The following is a 21,811-nucleotide window of genomic DNA, read 5'->3' on the forward strand; positions in this document are numbered from 1 at the left end:
AAGCGTCCCCTGGCCTGGCGCTCGGCTTTTCTAGGGGTTTGCGTTTGGGAGAAGCTCTGTAAACCCCGCTGCGCGCCCCTCCTCCGCAGTGGGCCCAAACCCAGTTTCGAACATCGCAGCCTGCAAAGGTGGTTCAGTTTGTCTTGCAAAGGTGCTTCCTTTGAGCGTCACCTGAAGTGCTCCCTTTGAGCCTATTGCAGCAGTTTGCTGCAATAGTTTCAGTGCTGGCACGCATGTTCCTATCCTAGTGCCAGCTTTTCTTTTTTTTTTCACTTGTAGCCATTTTCAAGAGTAGGGAAAGCCGTGGATGAGGCTATTATAGCTTGTTATCCTAGAATTCATGTAGTACAGCCTCTCCGAAAAATTTGGGGTGCAGAGTGCTTGCTTCTGAGCCGGACAGTGGGCATCCTTCAGCATTCGTGGAAGACCTACCCATCACAAAAGGCGGGAGCGAAATTCTTCCTGTCTTCTTACACCGCCACTGAATTCCGATCAACTCAGTGTGTTTCAGAAGGAAGCCCCCTTCCTTGGCTCTAAGCTTTTGGCAAAGGATGCACGTGTATCTATTTAATTCACAGCTTTGTGATATTCTTAATTGTTTTTAGTGGTGTACAATTCGGTACTTCTTAGTTTTATTTGTATATTTGTTTTTAATGCTCCCTCATGCGGTGTTCACTGTAGGTTTTTTTAAGATTGATCTCAGCCCACAGGCTGTACTGTTGGTGGTCGTGAGTCGCCGAAATTTGTAGTTTTCTAGGCGCAAGAGATCGCTGGTTAAATTAGAAAATTGTTATCTTGCTCCAAGAACATAAAAAGAAGCATGAAAATGCATATAAACTCCACTTAGAGCTCACTGTCGCCTCAAAAATTGTCCCATGCAAACGACTGTACAAATAAAAGCAAAATGCAGAATAAAGCCGAAAATTATAGGGAAGGACAAATGTCGTTAAGAGACCATGACAACGGGCTTGTCTGTGCGTCCTTCTAGTAACTTCTAGAATTTCTGTTTATTTCGCGGAATTTTCGATTTGTTTACTTTTTGTAGTGAATTTCTCATCAGTCTTATTAGTTTATGTCATCGTCATGCTCTGCTTGTGCTTTTGCGTAAACGCCATCTTTCGATTTTGAGGTGATCATCGATCAAATGCTTGTCATGTCTCCGTTCAGCACTCATTTGCAAAACAGAAAGTTGTATGAGAAAACAACTGCGACCTTTTCTTTCCCCAATGCTTATTTAGTGCACCAATCAGCTCTAAAGAGGCTCAGTAGATATATTTTCGTTAATTCGAATGTTTTGTTGATAGTGTATTAGTCTTTCTAGGTACGCTTTCCTGGCACACTTTCAATTTGCTCCTCACTGCTAAGGAGCGAGGTCTAATTCTCACACGGTTTCGCACTCGAAATTTCGCTTTTACAATGTTCCGTAGCCTGCTCCCACCTAGCTTCCATTCTTTTAAGACACTTTCTTTTCAGTTTTTCCTTTGCTGTTCCTTTTCCCAACCAAATTCTTTTTCCGCCGGAAAGCTACATTACCGGCTATCTCGCTTCCAAGCGCTTTTGTTCCTTTATAGTTACCCGTCTACAAAGCGCTCACATTCGAACTCAAACATACCACCCTCAATTTTCCACGCAAGCACCGCGAAAACGCGCAAATTGCTTCCTCGTTCATGCTTAAAGCGTCGCTCGCTGCTTAGAGTGCCCCTGTGTTTTTACAGGCGCTTTCTTCGTTTCCACTTCCTCGGCCATTTTGCTAGGCCTAATCATGTGCCCTCGGGTGCCATGCCCGACGTGTGGCGCGCTTCTGTGCGAATTATACGATAGAGCGAACACAGAGCTCGCGCGCGTGAAGGAATGCAAACAAGTTCGGCGAAATCGAAGCCGTTCGCAGCGCCACCTTTGTTCGAATACATTAGAGCCCGCGTACGTTCTTTCTCTACTCGGCACCCTTTTTGTATCCCTTAGCCTCCTCAATCTCAGCGTCCGAACGCTTGTGAATGCGTGTCATCGGGAAGCGGAATTTGCAATGAGCCTGTTCGTTCGTCGAAGAAACACAGCTTAATAGATTCGGTGTAGTTCCGAAAGCAAAGCGAAAATATACAGTTGACGGCAGCAGACGCCTGCAAAGTGTGCCGGTAATTTCCATCTACCGTACACTAAGTCACTGCTGCCTGAACGTTTGCAGTGTCGAGTGAAAGCCAGCAAACATTTCAACTCTCGCATTCTTTGTACCTTTCATTATCCTCCTCTACAGAGAGGTGATGGCGATAGATACTTTGCTATGTGCCCCTCACAGTGATAGCAGGTTGAGAACCGTGTAGGTTGTAACGGAATGCTTGATCTCGTCGCCAAATTATGTACTCAGCACTTTAGCATTGAGAATGAAACGTTGGTGTGCTCGCCTGCTGTATAATAGAGGTGTGACTCTTTGCGCTCGCCCTCGCGTCATGTATATCTAATTGGGGGGCTTCGAAGGTAACTCCTTTCTAGCTGGACTTGTGACTCCTCTCTAAGTAGACTAGAAAGTGACCCCTCACAGTAAAATTCGCAGGTACTTCAGCTACAGCCTACGTGGCTCTCGTATGATTCAAGTGCTCACTACGTACCATAGTCGTATGACTCACGAAATCACGTCACAGCGGACAGCTGACGTCTTAAACGTTGCGAGTGCGACACAATAGAGAGATTTAGCACACCGTGATCCGCGATCCGCTACCGTGGACCGCCACCGCGCGTTCCATTGCGCATGCCCAGATCACTTTGATGCCGATAGATGGCACCACATACTTGATGTCGGCACATTGACCTGGCTCATCGGAACCAATCGGCTTGTGCGCCCCGCCCACGAGCGGTAGAGTGTCACGGTGGCGGATCGTGGATCACGGTATGCTAAATATCTCTATTGTGCCGGCAGTGGACAAGTGCATCACAGACGCTGCGAAGTAATTCTGATACAGCCGTGGCTTTGAAACTGCTGATGGTGCAAACATGTTAAAATTTACACGCTAAGAATCATTTAATGTCCACACAATTCCGCCTTTCTTTTGAGCGCAGTGTCGGTGGAGTGCGAGCCTCACGTGATGCGAGCACGCGTACGGAGCAACATGGTATTCAAGGGCAAGGTCTACACCAGGGGTCGGCCTTCCACGTGCTCCCAGGACATCAGCAGTAGCATGGACTTCACGCTTCCAATCCAGCTCGCTGGATCCGACTGCGGCACTGTCAACAAGGTCCGTACACAGTCGCGCCCCGCAACATGAAATGGGACCATGCAGGCCTGCATTTTGCATACGTGAAACTCTAGATATTGCCGCGAAACCTTCAAAACTGTATTTGTTGTTTTTTAACAGCCGCCAGCATGCGGCCTTATCACTGTGATTCTGGCACGCGTATCAATTCTGTATTCCGTGTTTGTTCAGACTTGTTGTCGCGATATAACATCACGAAGAAAGATGCACTGCATAAGACCTGTTCGTTATCATCGTCTCTATTGTCGTTATAATCGTATTTTCCTTGTATTGCGCGGTCTGGTGCTGTAGAAGTGTGAATGTTGGACCAGGGAGGTCGTGGCTCGACTGCCAGTCGCTGCCAAGTCTGTTTCAGTCAAGGCCGGACTTAAAGCGAAAAAAAGTGATTTTATTTTTTAACTTATTTAAAGGAGTCGAAATTGTGAAGGCTGATAGTAAATAATACCGAGTCAATTCGGACTGGCACTTAAATTAACGTCGTAATCATTGAATTAAACTGTTTCGGCGTTGAGGCTTCTTCGCCCCACACGGTGCGGAGTGGGCACACCGATGATGACGTCGTCGGCAGAGGCGATGCGTTTGCCCTTCTGTATGTATAAGCTGGAATGTACTGCACCGATATAATAAAATTGAATTGAATTGAATAAACGCGTACATTGAACGCACAAAACCACTTCGCGAGCTTAGTCTACACGTTTCGTATATTCTAATGCGTGCGTCTGGTGAAATTCTCAAAAAAAGTGTTTCAGCTTCCCTTTAATCGGCGAGCGCGCGCCACCGCCGCTCTCTAATCTGGCCGTGAATCAGTAAAACGGTTGTGTATCGTTCGCAATTCTAACTTCCGCTTGTGCTCCCGTCATTCGCTTGTAAGGAATTGTTCGTCACCCTTTTGTTGCCTAGAATAATGCCTCCGCAGGCGCCTCTGTACCAAAACAGAACGGTGAACTTCTACTGGTGTTGCGCTGTGCAAATGCAATTTTTAGGTTAACTGTCAGTGCCTTTGGAAAATAGGCTGGTCTGAGGTAAATTTTCAGAAATTGCATTCAGAATTTTCAGTTTCAAAAATGTAAAGGTTTTTTTTTCCTTGCCTTTTGTAATGCATGGCCCAACTTTGTCACCAGAGGGTAGCAAGTGCACATGGTATGTTAGCTGTGCCAGTTGTAAAATTGCATCGATAAAGAGCGTGTTACAAAACTTAGCTCCTGGTTAATATGTGAGCTATTGTTTATGTTTAATTTGAATTTATAAAATTTCACTTGTTCTATTTTGGACGCAGTTATTTACTTTAGCAATTGATTTAAGCCCACTGTACAGTGGAAATAAGGAGTTAGGTGTATCACTCATTTTTAGCATTGCCTCAGCATTGCGAAGACTATCGAAAAATTATGAACTAGTTGTCTGAACTAGGTGGACACTGACACTTAAAACTATAGTTCAAGGCGGGTCTATGGCTTCGAAACTGTTCGATTTTTCTTTCACTGTCGTCGTCTAGCCTACTTTCTTCTTTTCATCTCAGCCCACTGGTTCGGGCTGAATTAGAGGCACATTCGATTTCTGTATCCTCTGTTATTTCTCCTGCCTCAGGAGCAGCACTTCACGGCGAACGCTTCCAACATTTCTCCGCGAACAAAAAGACCGGCGACTGCATTCCCCATCCCGGACGCACAAAAGCATCGAAAGCATGCTTTCTCGAATGTTCTGCAGACGTTCTCCGACGTGCATGACAGATATCTCGTGAAGCAGGCTGCTACGCAAGAACCTATTTGCCCGGCGATTGGCGGCTTCCCGTAATGCTCTCTCGTACGTGCTGTGCTCGGGCACGCAGAACTCGCTTTTTGCGGGGACACGAAGCGGCTGAAGCTTTTCGTGTTTTCCAAAGCGAATGCCGGCCCCAAGAGAACTGGATGCCGTGGATCCAGAGGCTCGCGTCGAAAGGAAGAATGGATCGAGTAGGGAAGAAAAGGGATAGAACGAAAACTTTCGCAGTTGCAGGGCGTGCGTGCCTAATCCTAAGTGCGCATGACTGGATGCAACTATTTCTGCACACTCACATAGCATAAAGAAAGAGAGAGAGTGAAGGACACGAATCAGTGAGTCAGCAGCGCCTCTCTTCAACACGTCGGTACCAGCATGGAGCGGAGAGGAATGCCGTTACGTCTCAAGCCGGCTTGTTTCCTTCGGTTCACGCGCCGCAGAGCGCGCAAATTGCATCTAGCCATATAGTCATCCATCACAACCTCCAAAACTCGGAAAGAACATCTGGACAGCGGTGGGCTGGATGCCCGCTCACTCTACTGTGCTTGCGCTCTCTTTTTCCCCTTTTTTTTTGTCCCCGCTTCTGTAGATTTCGTTGGATTCTGCACTCGTATAGATCTGATTCTAGCCAGTAAACCTTTCTTTTTTCTTTATCTTTGGAGGGCTGTGTTGCTATTCGCACAATCTATGTTCCCGGAAGCATCGACACTTTCATCCTCCTCTCCAGATTCTTATCAGAATTTGTAGCTGGGTTTTTCCGCACGCGAGGCAAGCACCATTGGCGGCCTTTATGCGGCTTCTTGCGGACTTCGGTTTTTACGTGCGTTTTCAATTCGCCGTTTTCGGTTCTTGTGCATCAATGCGCGGTGCTTATGGGCTCAACGAATCAATAGTTCGTCCCAATTTTTTTTACTCCTTTTCTTCCGACTAGCTGTCACATTGCTCTATATATGTTGAAAGAGGGTGGCACCCTTGGCGATAGCGTGGCGGAAAGGTGGGACCAGAAAAAGAAGGAGGGGAAAAGGCGCCGTGAGTTTCTCACTGTTTTCTCTCGCATCCGGGAGTGTTGTGACGTGAGCTGCTTGGTATTCAAACGAAGACGGATCTTTCAGGGCTTCACCGCCCCAGAGCTTCGGCGTAGAATTCATTCTCGTTTCCTGTGGTGATGTCCAGCCCTTTATCCGTTTCTATTCCTTGTTTTTCATTTTCAACCCAGTTTTTCGGGGTGAAAGGGTGTTCTGGACTCGTCCGAAGCACTGATGAAGCGAGAAACCGAAAAAAAAAAGCTGTAGAGGAGAAAAAAAGATGTCCGAAGTTGCCTGACCAACAAAGGTCTAAGGCTGCTTCAAACACTGACGGACGAGAGCCTTCCTGGTGTCATACTGACTTGCGGGATATTTATTTATTTATTTTTCTCCCAAAATAAAATATCATCGTGCTTTTTATTTTCGCTCTTTTTTTTTTTCGTTTTCGTAATACTACGCGGATTCAGCCCTATTTATCGTAAAGATGACTGATGGTGCAGACTTCACGCTTCCACATGGTTCTGTGATACGAAATGTTCAGAAATCACCAGAGAAAGTCAGGGTGTCTAAATATCTAATGTCTCTGTTTACGATGTTATCGTTTTCGTCAATTGCGAATGTAACTGTGTCGGAAATTATGCACATTGTTAGATTCCACCGGTTCGTTCAAAGACGCATTTGAGAAAAGATTTCTGCTGCTGAGAAATATTTTGCTATTGTCGTTTGATTGTAAATTTATGTGATGTCCTCGAAGAAACGGTCGCTGGGAATTCAGTGCGGTCGCACTGAGCCCATTTCATAAGTCATGAAATGGCTACCTTATAATGCATGTCTCTCACGCAGGCGGAGGGCCACTTCGCCAACGTCCTGGTCATCCAGAGCAACGACCAGGTTGTGACGGCGATGGACAAGGCCATAGGCGTCTCGTGCACATTCGATGTAGGCAACAAAACGGAATTCGCTACTGCGAAGGTCTCGTAAGTGTTTGTGTTGATCATCCACATTTTCATTCTTTCACCCATTCCACGCCGCTCTAAGTACTTGTCGCTACATTAATTTTGAAGCACAAAATATGCGAGTGCAGTGGTGAGACGTCGGATGCTACGCGTGGAAGAAGTTAGGAAGCTACTGATGTGCTCAGTGGAACGGCTCAAATTCCTAACTGAAATGTCCACTAAGTCATATCCTGTAGCCCGTACCTGTGCTTCCGTATTCTTAAGTCGATAAATCTGAATTTGATGTTAACGCCAAGGTGTTAAAGGCCCCGTTCACCAAAACATCTGGCGTTAGCATTCCGAGCCAGAAATCACGAACATGGCGTTGGCAGCGGTCATGGCCGCGTGCTATTACTGACCGTAGGATTGCCTGACGTCACGTTTGGCGGGAGCTGGCCACTCGGGCCTCTTCTTTCATATGAGAGGCTGATATCTGAGCAGCCTGCCAGGATCCTTGCATTCGTAGTTAAACATTTTAGCTTTAGGCCACACAGACACGTTCACAATTAAGGCTTGGCTAAAGCGGGGCTTTTATATGTCCGGTAATAGCCTATGCTATCGCGTCATACCCTTAAAAGCGAGCTTAAGTGTCCCCAATAATTTTACCCTTCTGATTGCTACTCTTACCTAATTTGCCTGTCGCCTTGGTTGACGTTCAGAGATCTAGAACCGTGTGTTATAGCAGTGTCATTGCCGAGCTGAATGGTCTTCGGCTTTAGGTAATTTATACAACTTTGTCTTGGGTATTTCTGTTAACCCTCTCCACCCTTCTGCCTACCATCGCTCCCCAGGGACCCGAGGCAGACCGACCATAGCCGGGGAAAGCCGCCCTTGCCAGAGCTGTCCCTGCACATTCTCGACATGCGGGGCAACGAGCGGGAGTCGGTGTCACTGGGTGAATTGGTGCGCGTCCAGGTCCGCATGTCGGAAGAAGGTGAGGCCGCGGAAAAAGGCCGTCTTCTATTGCATTACAGAGTTTTAGCTTACCGTGATCCGCGATCCGCTACCGTGATTCGCCACCGCGCGTTCCACTGCGCATGTCCAGACCCCCCTTGACGCCGATAGATGGCGCCACATACTGGATGTCGGCACACAGACCTACTGCGTCGGGACCGGGACGCGCTGTAGAGTCACGGGGGCGGAACGCGGATCACGTTAAGCTAAATCTCTCTATTGAAAACGTCGGTTCGTCGTTTTCCGCTTTCGTGGTTTGCTCGTGGTTTTGCATTAGTAGCTGTGTCTAGAAACACGCGATTTCGCTACATGAAGGGTAGAGGAATCATGGAGGTTGACGAAACTAAGTCTAGGGAAATGATCACCCGTACCTTATTCGGACTTTCAAGAATCACAACTATAATGGGTACTTGTAACCTGGTAATCGCAGTCAGATTGTAGAACTTCTTGATTGGTATACATCTTCTTGTGTTCATGTGACGTGTGCTTAAATATTGTGAAGAAACGACAAAAATCTTCTCTTCTTGCCCATTTTCGGAAAACTGAAAACAAACAAATAGCTTATTGGAATCGGGAATAGGAACAACTTAATTTGTTTCTTTCAAGTACTTCCAGATGCCTTCATAGACAGTGGTGAGAATTAGTGTGTTCCTCCAACATCTGCCGTCCACTGACGTTTTCTTTCTTTTTTGACTTTTTCTTTCTTAATGCCCTTGTTACACTGTGCCCACATTATATGTAAGCTAAGCACAGAAAAGAGTGGTAAAATATTGCATTTGTTAACAAAATGTTTTAAAATTCCTCTTATAAAAGGAGCAGTTTAGTGATTGAAAGTGTGCACCAAAACAGTCTGTGTAGAGGCGATGCCTCTTGGACCACTCGGTAAGGAGCGAAGCTTTTGTTTCTGTGCAGGGTGTTCCCGACTAAATAATCTGCAAACTTGCTGCGACAGAGGCACAAAACAAATTGCCCATGCACCAAAATTGTGTTGTTGTAGTGGTTATTTATTATATATACAAAAGGAAGGAAAAGATGTTTGCCAGCCCCTGTATCTGCTATCTGATATCTGAAGCACCTGAACTGGGGCGGCGGAAATAAAGGGATAGAGAGGAAGAGGTAGAGGAAATCAAAGAAGTGAGCGATATGGAGACAGAAAAGGATCGGTAAAAATAAAAGAAACATATACACTATGATACAGTATACCGTAGTTTGCTTGAGGCCCACCCGCAAATATCTTAGGTCACTGAGCACTCGGCACATCGGGCGGGCCTCCGCAATAGCTCTGCGCCCATGCAACTGTTCACGACGCACGCACGTGCACACTGTACAAAACACTGACGGCCGTCGTGGGGCAGTGGGCCGTTATTGTCCGAACCAAAATTGTGCATCAGTGTATTTTTCGTGGACACCTGATCCGCGCCCTGAGGGAGCGGAGGAAGGTGGGAGTCAAAGCGGAAAGAGAGAAAGAGGTGCCGGTAGTGGAGGACTGCGGAGTAATTTCGTTCACTTGATGATCATTAAGGAGACAGGCGACCAGCGGCAGGGAAGCCGCAGCCGTTAGGATAGCTCCTTTTCTGCGTGGTGATGTGAACAGTTGCTCGAAATGGCCGAACTTTGAGCGTACCTGGACACGATCGGTGTCGCTGGGATCCTGCTGCCTTCACGGATGCAGATGCTCAGTTTTTTTTATAGGAGTTAGATCAAGATGGTCTGCGGTTCCAGCCGAAAATTGACGGAGCCGGTACGTCACACGGTCGATCGCTGCCCCACATTATTATTATCTTTAACGTACACTGGACACCGCACAGCACACGGAGGCCTCTCCGTTTCCCCTCGATCGAAACGCGACCGCCAAAGGACGGATTTCTAACACGGATACTCCGATTAAGAAGAAAACACTCTCGGTGTAACCATATTATCGCTTTTGCGAGCATAGATATGCGTCATAAAGTCAAACTTAGCTAGAGGCCGAAAGCAAATATTGGTGTAGGTAGTTTTTCCCTCTCCCAAAACGTCTACCCGGGGAGATTTTTCGCTTTCAGTTCTTCGGTAATTTCATAATATTGAGACGAATATTTACTGAGTTAGACTCAAGCATTAGGGTTTCTATGTTTGCAACCTCTATCGTATGGATACTATTGAGACGAATATTTACTGAGTTAGACTCAAGCATTAGGGTTTCTATGTTTGCAACCTCTATCGTATGGATACTATTGAGACGAATATTTACTGAGTTAGACTCAAGCATTAGGGTTTCTATGTTTGCAACCTCTATCGTATGGACGAAGTTGTTCATTTGTCATGAAAATCAATGTATACCTATATAAGCTGCTGAATATTTTAATGCCTTAAACCAGCGCCCTCACTGATCTGTCCTTTAATTACTTTTACGGTTGTTGATGTCATAAAATCTAGACATTTAAATTTGGACGAGCGAAAATTCGCACTTTTTGCGCGCTATTTTTTAGAAGGGTCCAAAAATTCAATTCGAGCGTTTTTCGCCTGCTGGATGGTGTCAGTGCACGTTAAATATCTCCAGTTAATCGAAATTATCTCGCAGCCTTCCACATTGATTCCTCTGTTTCTCTTTCTTCATTCAATCACACCTTCCTACCTTACTGTACGACGTGGTACTGGTGTCCTCCAACGAGTGTTGCAGTCACTTCGCCTTTTCTTTTCAATAAAAACGTTTACATTTTAGTGATTTTCGGCATCTTAATATCGTATTTCAGACTTCCGTCTCTCACTTATTGCACAAGACTGTTTTCCTGGTGGTGATAGTACCCCATGTTCACGTCTGAAAAAAGGGAACAAACCCACTGTTTCCCAGCTTTTCGCACACTTTAGACTAAAACTGGCTAATAGAAACTCGTTTATGAACATGTTCGCGACTGTTATGAGTACTTAAGCGTGTAAATCGCAAGACTTGCTGTCGGCCCCCCGAAGTGTATAACGACGCTCCAAGGCTTCTGTAACCTTTTTATTTTATTTTTTCGTCCGTTGTATTATTACTTGGAGCTTCTGATTCGTACCTCGCAAATAAAGGCGGACATTCTTTCGCATCAATTAATGATGTCATGCTTTATCGGCTTGACACATCGTCGTTGCAAAGTTTTTGGTTTTAGTTTTAGAAAACCAAACTTGAGAAATGACAATTCAAGAACCTCAGAACGGAGATAAATGTAGCATACTTCAGGAGACGTCTTGCGACTACGCTTGCCGTTATTTGCGTTTGGCACTGCGCAGACAATTTGCTTAATGTATCTGGCGCGCATACCCCAGCTCGCATGGTCCACCAACACGGAATCTACTTTTCTTCAAAACAGAAAAAAAAAAAGGGGGGGGGGGAGCAGTTTATGATACATAGCAGGTAGGGATAAAAGACCATTTGTCTTGGTTATCTGGAGCATTGCGTGCCATACTGTTCCTGGCCAAACGTATACGAACGAAAACGCATGCTTTCGAGAAAGGAAAAGGAAAAAAAAGCTAAAGGTACTCAAGTGCGACTGAGACACCAACGCTCGCAACATAGGACGTGAGCAGAGTATTTTCCAAAGCGTGAGAAAAGCTGTATGTGATGCGATCGCTGTTGCGTCCTTTTTGCTCCAGACACTTATGGCATCTTCATCAAGAACCTGATCGCGCGGGATGGAACTGGGTCCACAAATCTCACACTGATCGATAAAACTGGGTGAGTCCACAACGCACTTCCTGCTGTGCTTGCGTTTTAATGGCTTTCCTTTTAATTATTTAGTATATATATATATTTTTTTTAATTCTTGTCAGTTAGCGAGTGTTCTTGATGTTAGAGGATTTTTTACCACCCTTTGATATTGTTGATTCAGCAAGCGGTGGCTTTCCCTTCATTCTATGTGTACTCTTCTGATGCTTGCAATGAATATTGTTGATATTTCACGCACATAATACGTGATCAGTGACAGATGTTCCGATGGACGCAGAGCACTGCGCACAGTGTGAATACGTTAGTTTGTGGCCCTGCCAGGAGTTGAGAGAAAGTACTCGTGAAGATTAGCTTGAACGTATCGGCTGTGCAAACACGCACTACAGGTGATTGTCAGACGAACGAAGATGTTCTCACCTGCAAAGTTACACACAATGCTGCCATCTCGTGAGGAAATTCGTTGAGCCTTAGATTCTGGCATAGGCACTTATCCCATTAAAACATGAGTTCAACAAGGCGAGTTAAGTAGAGAAAACCTAAACGTAAAGTGTGGTACATTGGTTATAGATTATAGATGGGCGGATGATATGAACGTCTCCTCTGAGACACGGCAATGGCGAATGCCATTTTTTTGACGTCATCACTTTTTTTGACGTCACCAATCTCTATAGCAATAGCCCTCTTTTCGAGTAGAAATTCCGGTTGCTTTCAGGATATACGAAATTTGAATCCTAAAGACTCCTTAATTTCATTTAAGCCGTCAATTTTCCAAGGGATTTTTTTCCTGATATCTACATCGGATCCACCCACACTGCTCTGAACGGTACGGCCTCGGATATTCTCAACTGGATAATTTGACATTCCAGGAAAATGAGCGCAAATGTATCTTCAGACATATCACATATGCCCTCTATATAATAAGCCACATCAGTATATTTCTTTCTATGTATGCATGTTCTGAAGTGCCCTAATCGCGCTTCAAAAATAAGGCGCACCATTTAAATCATCATAAAAAGATCCATTTCATATTTTATGCGGGATAGAATCACGGCCGCGGAGCCCGCTTTTCGATGGAGGCAAGAAGCAAGGCGCCCGTGTGCTGTGAGATGTCAGTACACGTTAAAGAATTCTAGGCAGTACAAATTTCCGGAGCACTCTACGGCGTCGCTCATAGGTTGAGTTGCTTTGACACGTTAATCCTTATGGACTAAACCAAACCATATTTCTCTTTTTCATCTTCTGAGTGAATCCGTAGTCGACTTCATTCCCGTAAAATTTGCCTAGTTCATACGCTCTATATTTTTAACCTCCTTTTAACGTTATTTATTCCTTGTATGCAGCGTTCTTTATGACTAGATTTAGTAGAGAAGCAATAGTAGCCCTGTTCTTTACAAATTCTGGCGTTGGCTTTGTAGGCAGAAAATTAGCAGCATGAAGCTTTGTGAAACTGCTCCGTTGTAGACGTAATTCCTTACGCTGAGTTGAATGCCTTACAATATAACAAAAATTCGAAGAGAAGGAATGCTGCGTAATTGCACACTATGCAGAACTCAACGTCGTGTTCTATTTCTCTCACCTCTTTTTTTACACTGTTTAATAACATAAACAGCGCCAAACCAGCCCAACTTCAGACTTGGTGCAATAGACGTCGTAAATATCTGAACGATCGTATTATTGCCAGAGCCGCAGCGCAGAATCATGTTCCCCTCGTTCGAAATGCTCTGCCCTGAATTCCGAGCGAGCTCGGTCGCTTCATTCAGCCGTCCTCCTAACATCAACTGCATAGTTTTGATACGATATTGGCTTAGGCTAGTTATTCCATATTCAGTGAATTTTGAAAACTAAGCATACGCACGAAAGTGCAGGAAAGTGACAGAGAGGTTGGTTGTCAGTCATGCGTTTGTGTCGTCTTCGCCATGAGCGTTCTCGCATGCAACTATTTGAATTCCATGCACACTGGTTGTGAGTGCTGAGGCGTAATAGATGGTCAGCGGTGTATTACTGACACCAAAAATCTTGTGAGCCACTTATGTACTAGATTTACTAACCGTCCTGGTCAGTGATCGCATCCTTACTAGACCTATGTTATCAGCTCTGTATTAGTTGTGCACGTTCGAATTCTGCCGCGTCAGGTGCGAGTCGCAGGTATGAAGTCATGACAGCTATGAAGCGGCTGGAGCTGACTTGAAAAAAAAAAAAAAAGTTGTCGTTTAGCTCTGCTTAACCCTAGTTGAATTGCGATAGCAACGGCGGAAGCTTCTTTTGCCTGCTACATTATTACCCTCTCACGCCCTATCAGTGTAAGGTGCTAAATTATTGGGGACACATAAGCTCATCCTTTAAGAGTATGAAGCGAGAGCGCAAGCTACCAGCCCACATATGAATGAGAAGGGTTCAATACAGCTGAATCGAATGTGGAGCGAAAGCATTAGCTGTCAGTGATGATGATGATGGTGACCCCAGACGGCGGGGGATTGGCCCGGGTGCATTGTGGATTGTTAATATATATTCAATACGCAATATGTTCAAGGACTGGAGTATAGAGTGATATGAATGTTTAACTAGAATAGAGAAAAAATAAAAAGGAAAAGAAAAAGTAATGAATTCATACCTAGCATGGGAATCTACCTGTTGAAATTGTGTAATAGAATAGCACACTGGCTTAAGGGCATATCCCTTGACGCTTGCCCTGAAAGAGAGGAGAACTGGAATGGTTAGTGGAAGGCCTAATCTCAAAAGGGGAGTCGCTGAGCAAATTTTGCGGAGAGATGCGAACCTCCGGCAGAAGAGAAAGCAAATGATCTATGGGTTCAATTTCTTTGCAAGACTCACAGAGGTTAGTAGCAGATAGCCCCGAACGAGATAAATACAGATTTAGTTTCGGTAATCTGCAGCCCGAGAGAGTCATAGACACTTCACATAGCCTTGAAACACGCATGCGGCCATACAAAGGCCATCTGAGGTGTTGGTAATCTGGTGCAGAAAGGAGAGGCGCGTTACTGAGGTGATGGAGACGTTGGAAATTTTGAAATCGTGCTAAAGTTAAGTAAACGGTATTAGGTATGAATGGAACAAGAAGTCCACTAAGAGCGGAGCTTGCTAAAAAATCTGCCCTTTCATTATATGCAAAAACCACAGTGGCCAGGGACCCATTCAAAACGCAAATCTGAAATGTGAGGAGGAAGAAAAAATAAAGGGAACGGCAAAACAGAGTGTCCTTCGAATTTTCGAGCGATGACAGCACGGATAGGCTGTCAGAAAGAAAAATAACCTTAGAAATATTACTAGGGATTTTAGTCAAGGCCAGCTCAATGGCCAGAAAGTCAGCAGCGAAAATTGGCGTATAGTCTGGGACCCGAAATGAATAACTCCAGTCAAGAGCCTGGGAGTATATGCCAATAGCTGCTTTTTCATCCTGCTGAGAGGCATCTGTAAAAATGGCAATATGGCTCGGCAAATTGCGAGGTAATCCTCTATAAGATCATTTTTAATACATTGTCAGACAAATGCTTAGCATTCCCTGGGAGGGTGTCACCAAATGAGATTATAGTATCAGGCCGCCAGTGGTTAACTTGTACTAAAGAGGTTATTGATACTGAAAGTTTCGACAGCAGAGAATTAGTATACACAACTTGAGGGAGCTTATACCTAGGCCAAATATTATCAAAGTAGTATGATGGGATTGAAGTTTATATGGGGTTAGCTACTCCAGGGACTGGCTCCAAAGGCGTTAAATATGTTTGCACAGTTAGAAGCGGAAACCGCGAATTTAGATTAGGTATCCGAGCTTCCAAGTATAGCAAAGCATTGGCCACTGATTTGGACAGACCTAAACAAAAGCGCAGAGCTCGTCGTTCCAAGACAAACAGGGGTTCAAGCTTGTACCTTGGGCACCCAGAAAAGAGAATGTAGCCGAATGCAAGTATTGGTCGCACGTAGGTCTTATAAAGCAAGAGCAGAGTGTCCCGACGCATACCATATTTCGTATTGCTGATTCTTATCAACCGGCCAAGGGCACGTTCACCTTTAAGCACAAGACTTCTAATTTCAGGCCTCCGGTTGTATAATATACCCAAATATTTAACAGAATCAACCTGCAGGATTAGGACAGAATGATAAGACAAGAAAATGTTAATAGGGGTTGTCCGTGGGAATACTAGGACGGCACATTTGTTGACATTTAAAGTTAGCCTTTGGCAGTCTAACCAGACCTCCAGGGCATTTAGATAATCTTGCAACAAATGATATAGGTTGAGAATATTTGTGGCAGAAGCAAAAAAAAAGTAATATCGTCTATATACACATAAACTTTGACGGCCGGGTGAATAGGAATGTCACGCATTAGTATACTGAACAATAACGGCGAGAGGACTGCTCCTTCGGGTACACCTCTTAACTGGGTGTAAGTGTTGGAATTTAATGCATCCTTTGTCCAGAAGAATGATCTATCCTTTAAAAATTCCCTAATCCACGCAAAGATGTATAACGGAGGATGTAGACCAGCTAGTTTATGAAGCAAAATGCTGTATTCTACGCTGTCGTACGTCTTGGCAATATCTAAAGTAACTAGAGCTGAAACCTCTTTTTGCCTCATGGCAACCCTAATACGACTCTACGTGTGCGTTCCAAATCGAGCATCCCTGTCGGAATCCAATCTGAGCCTCGCTAAAGCCTTGGAAGGATATGATCCGTGAGACGAAAGTACACTATCCGTTCTATAAGCTTAACTAAATTTGAAGTGATAGCCTGAGTTGCTTATCGCCAAAAAAAAAAAAAAAAAAAAAAAAAAAAAAAAAAAAAAAAAAAAACAACACAACACAAATTTGAAGTGATAGCAATCGGCCAAATGTTTCATCATGACAACTGTCATGATCAAATCCTTTCCCCTGGTCTTTCAGTAGTAAAATTATTTTCGATGTTTTCCAAGCTTGTGGAATCCAAGCATTTTCCAAAGACCAATTCACAATCTGCAATAGGTCTGGAACAAAGTCTTTGAATAGTATTTTCAGCATGGCAACTGATATTCTGTCAACTCCAAGGGCAGCTGATTGCAGGCAATTAACTACAGGCATTAATTCAGATATAGTTACCTCAGTGAAGTTTATACCCAAATGCAATCGGGCTGAAGAAAAGGTAATGCAAGCTTGAAAGCGCGCCGCAAGGCCTCGGGCAATTGATTTCAATTGACCTAATTCATCTTTTTTAGGCAAAACAGAGGACTGGGTGGTATTAAAGCAGGGAAAAACTTAAGTACGTTCCATGTATTTATAGAGAGATTTCCGGCTGACTGGGTTAGACACATAGGTGTTCAGATTTGCATTATATTCCTCCTTAGCCTTGGACATTGTTGTTTTGAACGAAGCTGCAAATAATTTGTAATTAATCCAGTTGTTTGGGCACAGAATATGGGCTAGGCGCTTCCATGCGGATTTCCTCAAACGATAGGCTTTTTCGCATTCTTCATTCCATCAGCTGGAAGGAGTCTTGTTTTTAATGGCAGACTGAACAATAAACTCTGATCGCCGAGTTGCGTCTGAAACTGAACACAATACTGCAGGAACGCGATTCGATTTATCAGAAGGGGAAGATGACCTGAAGGCCACTTGTAGGCATTTCTTGAACAGTGTAATGCTGACAAATTTACATGATGTACCAGTTAACCTAATCGGATTACATGCAGTGTTGAAAGTGATAGGGCAGTGGCCACTTGACGTACTGAAGTTTATTGTAGACCACGATGATACTCCAATACCATTTGGAGCTAATGTTAAATCAATATCTGAATGAGAATTCGCTCTCATATAAGTATAGGCGCGACTATTATAACATTGAACATCATTTCTAGACAACCAAGACCAAAGTAACTGCCCACTATAGTGTGTCAAACGTGACCCTTCCCGGGACTACGTGACGGACCAAAACCTGGCGTAGTATTTCTATCGCAATAAAAATTTGTAGAAGGTTCGCTGTCCTTATCCTTGAACCAAGTTTTGCAAGCGTATAAGGCATTGGCCGCAACCAAAGTTGCCGCTTGCGCTTGCTTCCCCGCTTGAAGAAGCGGCATAGGTGAAACTTCACGAAAATTACGATTTTCACGGCACAGCGCGAAAGTGTGTTGCAGTTTTAAACGAGGCGTGATCGGCTGTGATGATAGCATAGTGCTCTCCTGTTCTAACCAGGGAAGCTGATTTGTTCGAAACCCAGTCGCTGCAATTTTTTTTGCGGCGCATCTGTGGCGAGACACGAGTTATCCTGGCGCATGCATAGTAGCTAGTTTGCATAGATAAATTACTTTAGAGAACAAAGACGGACTATGTTTGCTGCACAGAGCGAGAGTTCAAGGTCAAATTTTGTTATCCAGACAACCTTGAGGTTTCGGATGGGAACAGTAGGGGCTTACGTTCTAAAATGCTCTCCGTCTCTGTCGGTTGGCGCAGGTGTCCGGTGGAGGCGAAGATGATGCGAGAGATCCGCACAATCGACTCGCACAGCAAGTCCCTGGAGAGCTACCTGGAGGCGTTCGCATTCACCGGCAGCAGTACACTGGAGCTCGAGGCCGAAGTGGTCACCTGCTTGGAGAGATGCAAGCCGGTGAGACCGACGACCTCATTTGGAACCGAAATCACTTAAAGAAAGCAATTCACTTATCGCTTTAAACTCCCAATCGGTCTAGTTTCATTCTCTTAAATGGTGTATTAATTCTAGTTAAACATTTTAGGGAAAAAGTTCTCAATCGTAAAAACATTTCTAACAGCTTTTTGACGAAGCCTTATCATGTTTCGTCCTAGCTCCTTTCCTGGTAAGTTCGGTGATCCCCGTTGTTTTGTTTTTGTTTTTTACTTCTTTTGAATGAATCGAGATATCTTGAAAATGACGCATGTACAGTCATGTGACAAAACGAGGATTCGCGGAAGAAGCAATTCTGGGTTGCCTCGCTAGGCAGCCTGCTGGTATTCGCTTAAATAATAGCGCATGCGTGTCGCTTGGTGCTTTATGAGCTTCATAAATCCGCTTTTAATGGCCAGGAATTTTTTTTTTTCAAGGATCAGGATCCTGCAATTTTTTATTCATTACTTCACACCTAAAAATGTTTACTTTAGTTGTACCCAGACAAGACAGAATGTCTTAGCCGGCGCACGCTAGCCAGTGCATTAAGCGCAGTTAAAGCCAGCAAAGTGGAGTAGACTTCATTGCGCCAATGGCGGCCCCAGGGATTGGTTCTAGGGAGAAGTGGAAGTACGGGAGGGAGGACAGACTTTCTTACACAATGATGTTTTTTTATTTTGGTTTTTATTTGTAGAACAATATTTATGCGCTTTGCTTTTCGATAATAAATGGCGAACGACGCCAGCAAAGTGGAGTAGACTTTCGTTGCGCCAATGGCGGCCCCAGGGATTGGTTCTAGGGAGAAAAGGGAGTATGGGAGGGAGAGCAAACTTTCTTACACAACGATTTTTTTTTTATTTTTGCTGTTAGATAATAAATGGCGAACGACGTAAATGTTTTCCCATGGGTCATGCTTTGAGGATAAAGGGTTACGTAAACAATATTCATATGTCATCATTTTATATTTATGTTACAATGTGATAACTTGCCGCACAATATTGTAGCTTACCAAAAGTTATAATAAGCTGCTGCGGAGCAACTGACCACGGCGGCGGTCAGACCTGTGACGCAGCGGAGGGTGCTAAGAATGTCTCCAGACATGCCGCAATTGGAAACTGACCGTGGCAACGTTTAACGCTAGAAGCCTAGCTAGTGAGGCTAGTTTAGCAGCCCTTTTCGAGGAACCTGCAGGCATGAAATGGGATATTATAGGGCTTAGTGAGGTGAGGAGGCCAAATGAGGCCTATATCATACTCAGGGGAGGGCATGTATTGTGTTATCGAGGTTTACTGGACAGACGAAAACTATAGGAGTAAGGTTGCTTTTCAAAAGCATACGACTGGTAACAGCGATGAATTTTATAGCGTTAGTGAGAGATTGGCAAACATCGTAACTAAGCCTAATAAGTGGTATCAAGCAAAGGTCGTACAGGTCTATCTATACACGCATACATGTAGTCATGATGGCCAGGGAGACGAAAACTTCTACGAAGATGTAGAATCGGAAATGGAGAAAGCAAAAAATTGCCCACGATTACGTTACTGCCTAATGCAAAATTTGAGCGCAGCTCATCAGCTGTTTCAACTTTTCGATAGATTGAGGCAAAGATTTCGAACAAGACACGTATGTTCAATTAGAGACAACTTTTTTTTTTAATTTTTTACACGTATTCCTTCAAGAAACAATCCACTAACAGTTCTTGGCTCTCATGAAAGAAGCTTTGTGGTCGGAGAAATAGTTATTGGGAGGTTGCAGGAGACAGCGCGTGCACCCATAGGAACGTTTCGCGACGAACAGATAGCAGAGACTGACTGATGCCGCTGACGCCGCTGGTGAGTGAAGCGAGTGAGAATGAGAGAGGCATGCACCGCGATCTGCTGATAGCGAGCCGGAGTTTCGGCAACCGGAGAACACCCTCGCCGCCACGCAGGAAGAGGAGAGGATCCCCTCGTCTTTATGCATGGCGGTGACGGTGTTCTACGCAGTCACGTTGTCTTGACTCGCTAGCGGCGTCAGCGTCATCAGTCAGTCGCTACTATCTCTTCGCCGCGCAGGCAGCGACACCCCCCACCCCTTATTTCCTCGTGTTCTCCGGTTGCTGCGCGCGCTCCTGCCACCATCGTTCGCCGCTGAGTATACCCATCCCCCCTTATCCTGCGAGGATCCGGTTGCCGAAGCTCCGGCTCGAACTGGGGGGGGGGGGGGGGGGGCTGAAAGGAGGCCGTAGCTGAGCCGGCTGGAGACCAGACAGTGCGTTACTATGGTATTGACTCTAGGAATAGCAGGGGAGAGGGATTAGGTAAGTGATCAGAGCGCTATAATTTAAGTATCACGAATATCTTCTTCGGCAAAGGAAAAAACCAGACGTACAGATGTAAACGTTCTAAAGGGAAGACTAAATATGAAATCTACTTCTTACTGTGTTCTAGCCCTGGCTTTGTGCAGGATGTAAAGGTGATCGTAAAGGTGCGATTCAGTGACCACAGGATGGTAAGATCTCGAATTAGTCAAGATTTGACAAGGGAGCGAAACAGATTAGTAAGGAAGGATTCTGCCAAAGAATTAGCGGCGAGAAGGAAGATAGAAGAATTCAGGACATCGCAACAGACTAGATATTCAGTTTTAATCGCGGAAGACGACTTTAATGTAGAAGCTATGAGCGATACCTTCAGAGATATTACTGAATGCTTGGTAGAAGTACGTGATGGGACAGTTAGAGACGATACCAGTAAATTATCCAAGCAGACGAAAGATTTGACTAAGAGATGCCAAGGTATGAAAGCCTCTAGCCCAACAGACAGGATATCGAAGGTAATCATTAGGTGCAAAGTGTCCAACATAAGGAAGTATAACATGTAGAAATTTGAGCGTGTGCTAAAGAATGGTCGTAACCTTAAAGTGGGTAAAAGGAAATTAGGTATAGGCAAAGTTAAGATGTATGCGTAGCCGAAGTAGTCAGGGCAATAATGAGAGTATCAGCAGCGAATAGCAGTCAGACGTTCCGCCAGTAACGAAGCACGAGGTTAAGAAAGCTTTAGAAGATACGAAAAGACGGAAAGCAGCAGTCATGCAGACATTGCGAAATCAGGGTGTAGATGAGTAGTATGTGAATATACTGGAAGATATCTACAGTGGCTTCACATCAACCATAGTTCTGCATAAAGAAAGTGATAAAATTCCCATAAAAAGGCAAGGAGACACGATCTCCCCAGTACTATTCACAGCTTGCTTAGAAGAAGTATTCAGAGACTAAGAATGGGAGCAGTGAGGAATAAGGGTAGATGGAGAATACCTAAGTAATCTGCGATACGCTGACGACATTGCCTTGCTAATTAACACAGGGGATGAATTGCAAAGAATGATTGATGACCTAGGCAAGAAACGCAGAAAAGTAGACCCAAAAATCAGTATGCAGAAGACTATAGGGTAATATTCAACAGCCTAGGTAAGGAACTGCAGTTTACAATAGGTAGCGAAACACTGGAAGTGGAAGCCTAATATGTATACTTAGGACAGGTATAATAACCGTAGACTAGGACCATGAAAGAG

General features: G+C 44.6%; 1 protein-coding gene across 1 annotated transcript in view; it reads left to right on the forward strand.

Annotated features, from left to right (window-relative positions):
* The window catches only part of LOC146182152 (uncharacterized), a 108,153-nt gene that overhangs the window by 52,892 nt on the left and 33,450 nt on the right, over positions 1-21,811 (forward strand). Inside the window, exons 9-13 of the mRNA XM_084575903.1 lie at positions 3,052-3,227; positions 6,869-7,002; positions 7,812-7,954; positions 11,584-11,665; positions 18,094-18,247. Coding sequence (XP_084432029.1) covers positions 3,052-3,227; positions 6,869-7,002; positions 7,812-7,954; positions 11,584-11,665; positions 18,094-18,247 — 689 coding nt within the window. The remainder of the gene's footprint in view (positions 1-3,051; positions 3,228-6,868; positions 7,003-7,811; positions 7,955-11,583; positions 11,666-18,093; positions 18,248-21,811) is intronic.

Source organism: Amblyomma maculatum, chromosome 8 (assembly GCF_055883805.1).
Source record: "Amblyomma maculatum isolate TAMU_Amacu chromosome 8, ASM5588380v1, whole genome shotgun sequence".
NCBI lineage: Eukaryota > Metazoa > Arthropoda > Arachnida > Ixodida > Ixodidae > Amblyomma > Amblyomma maculatum.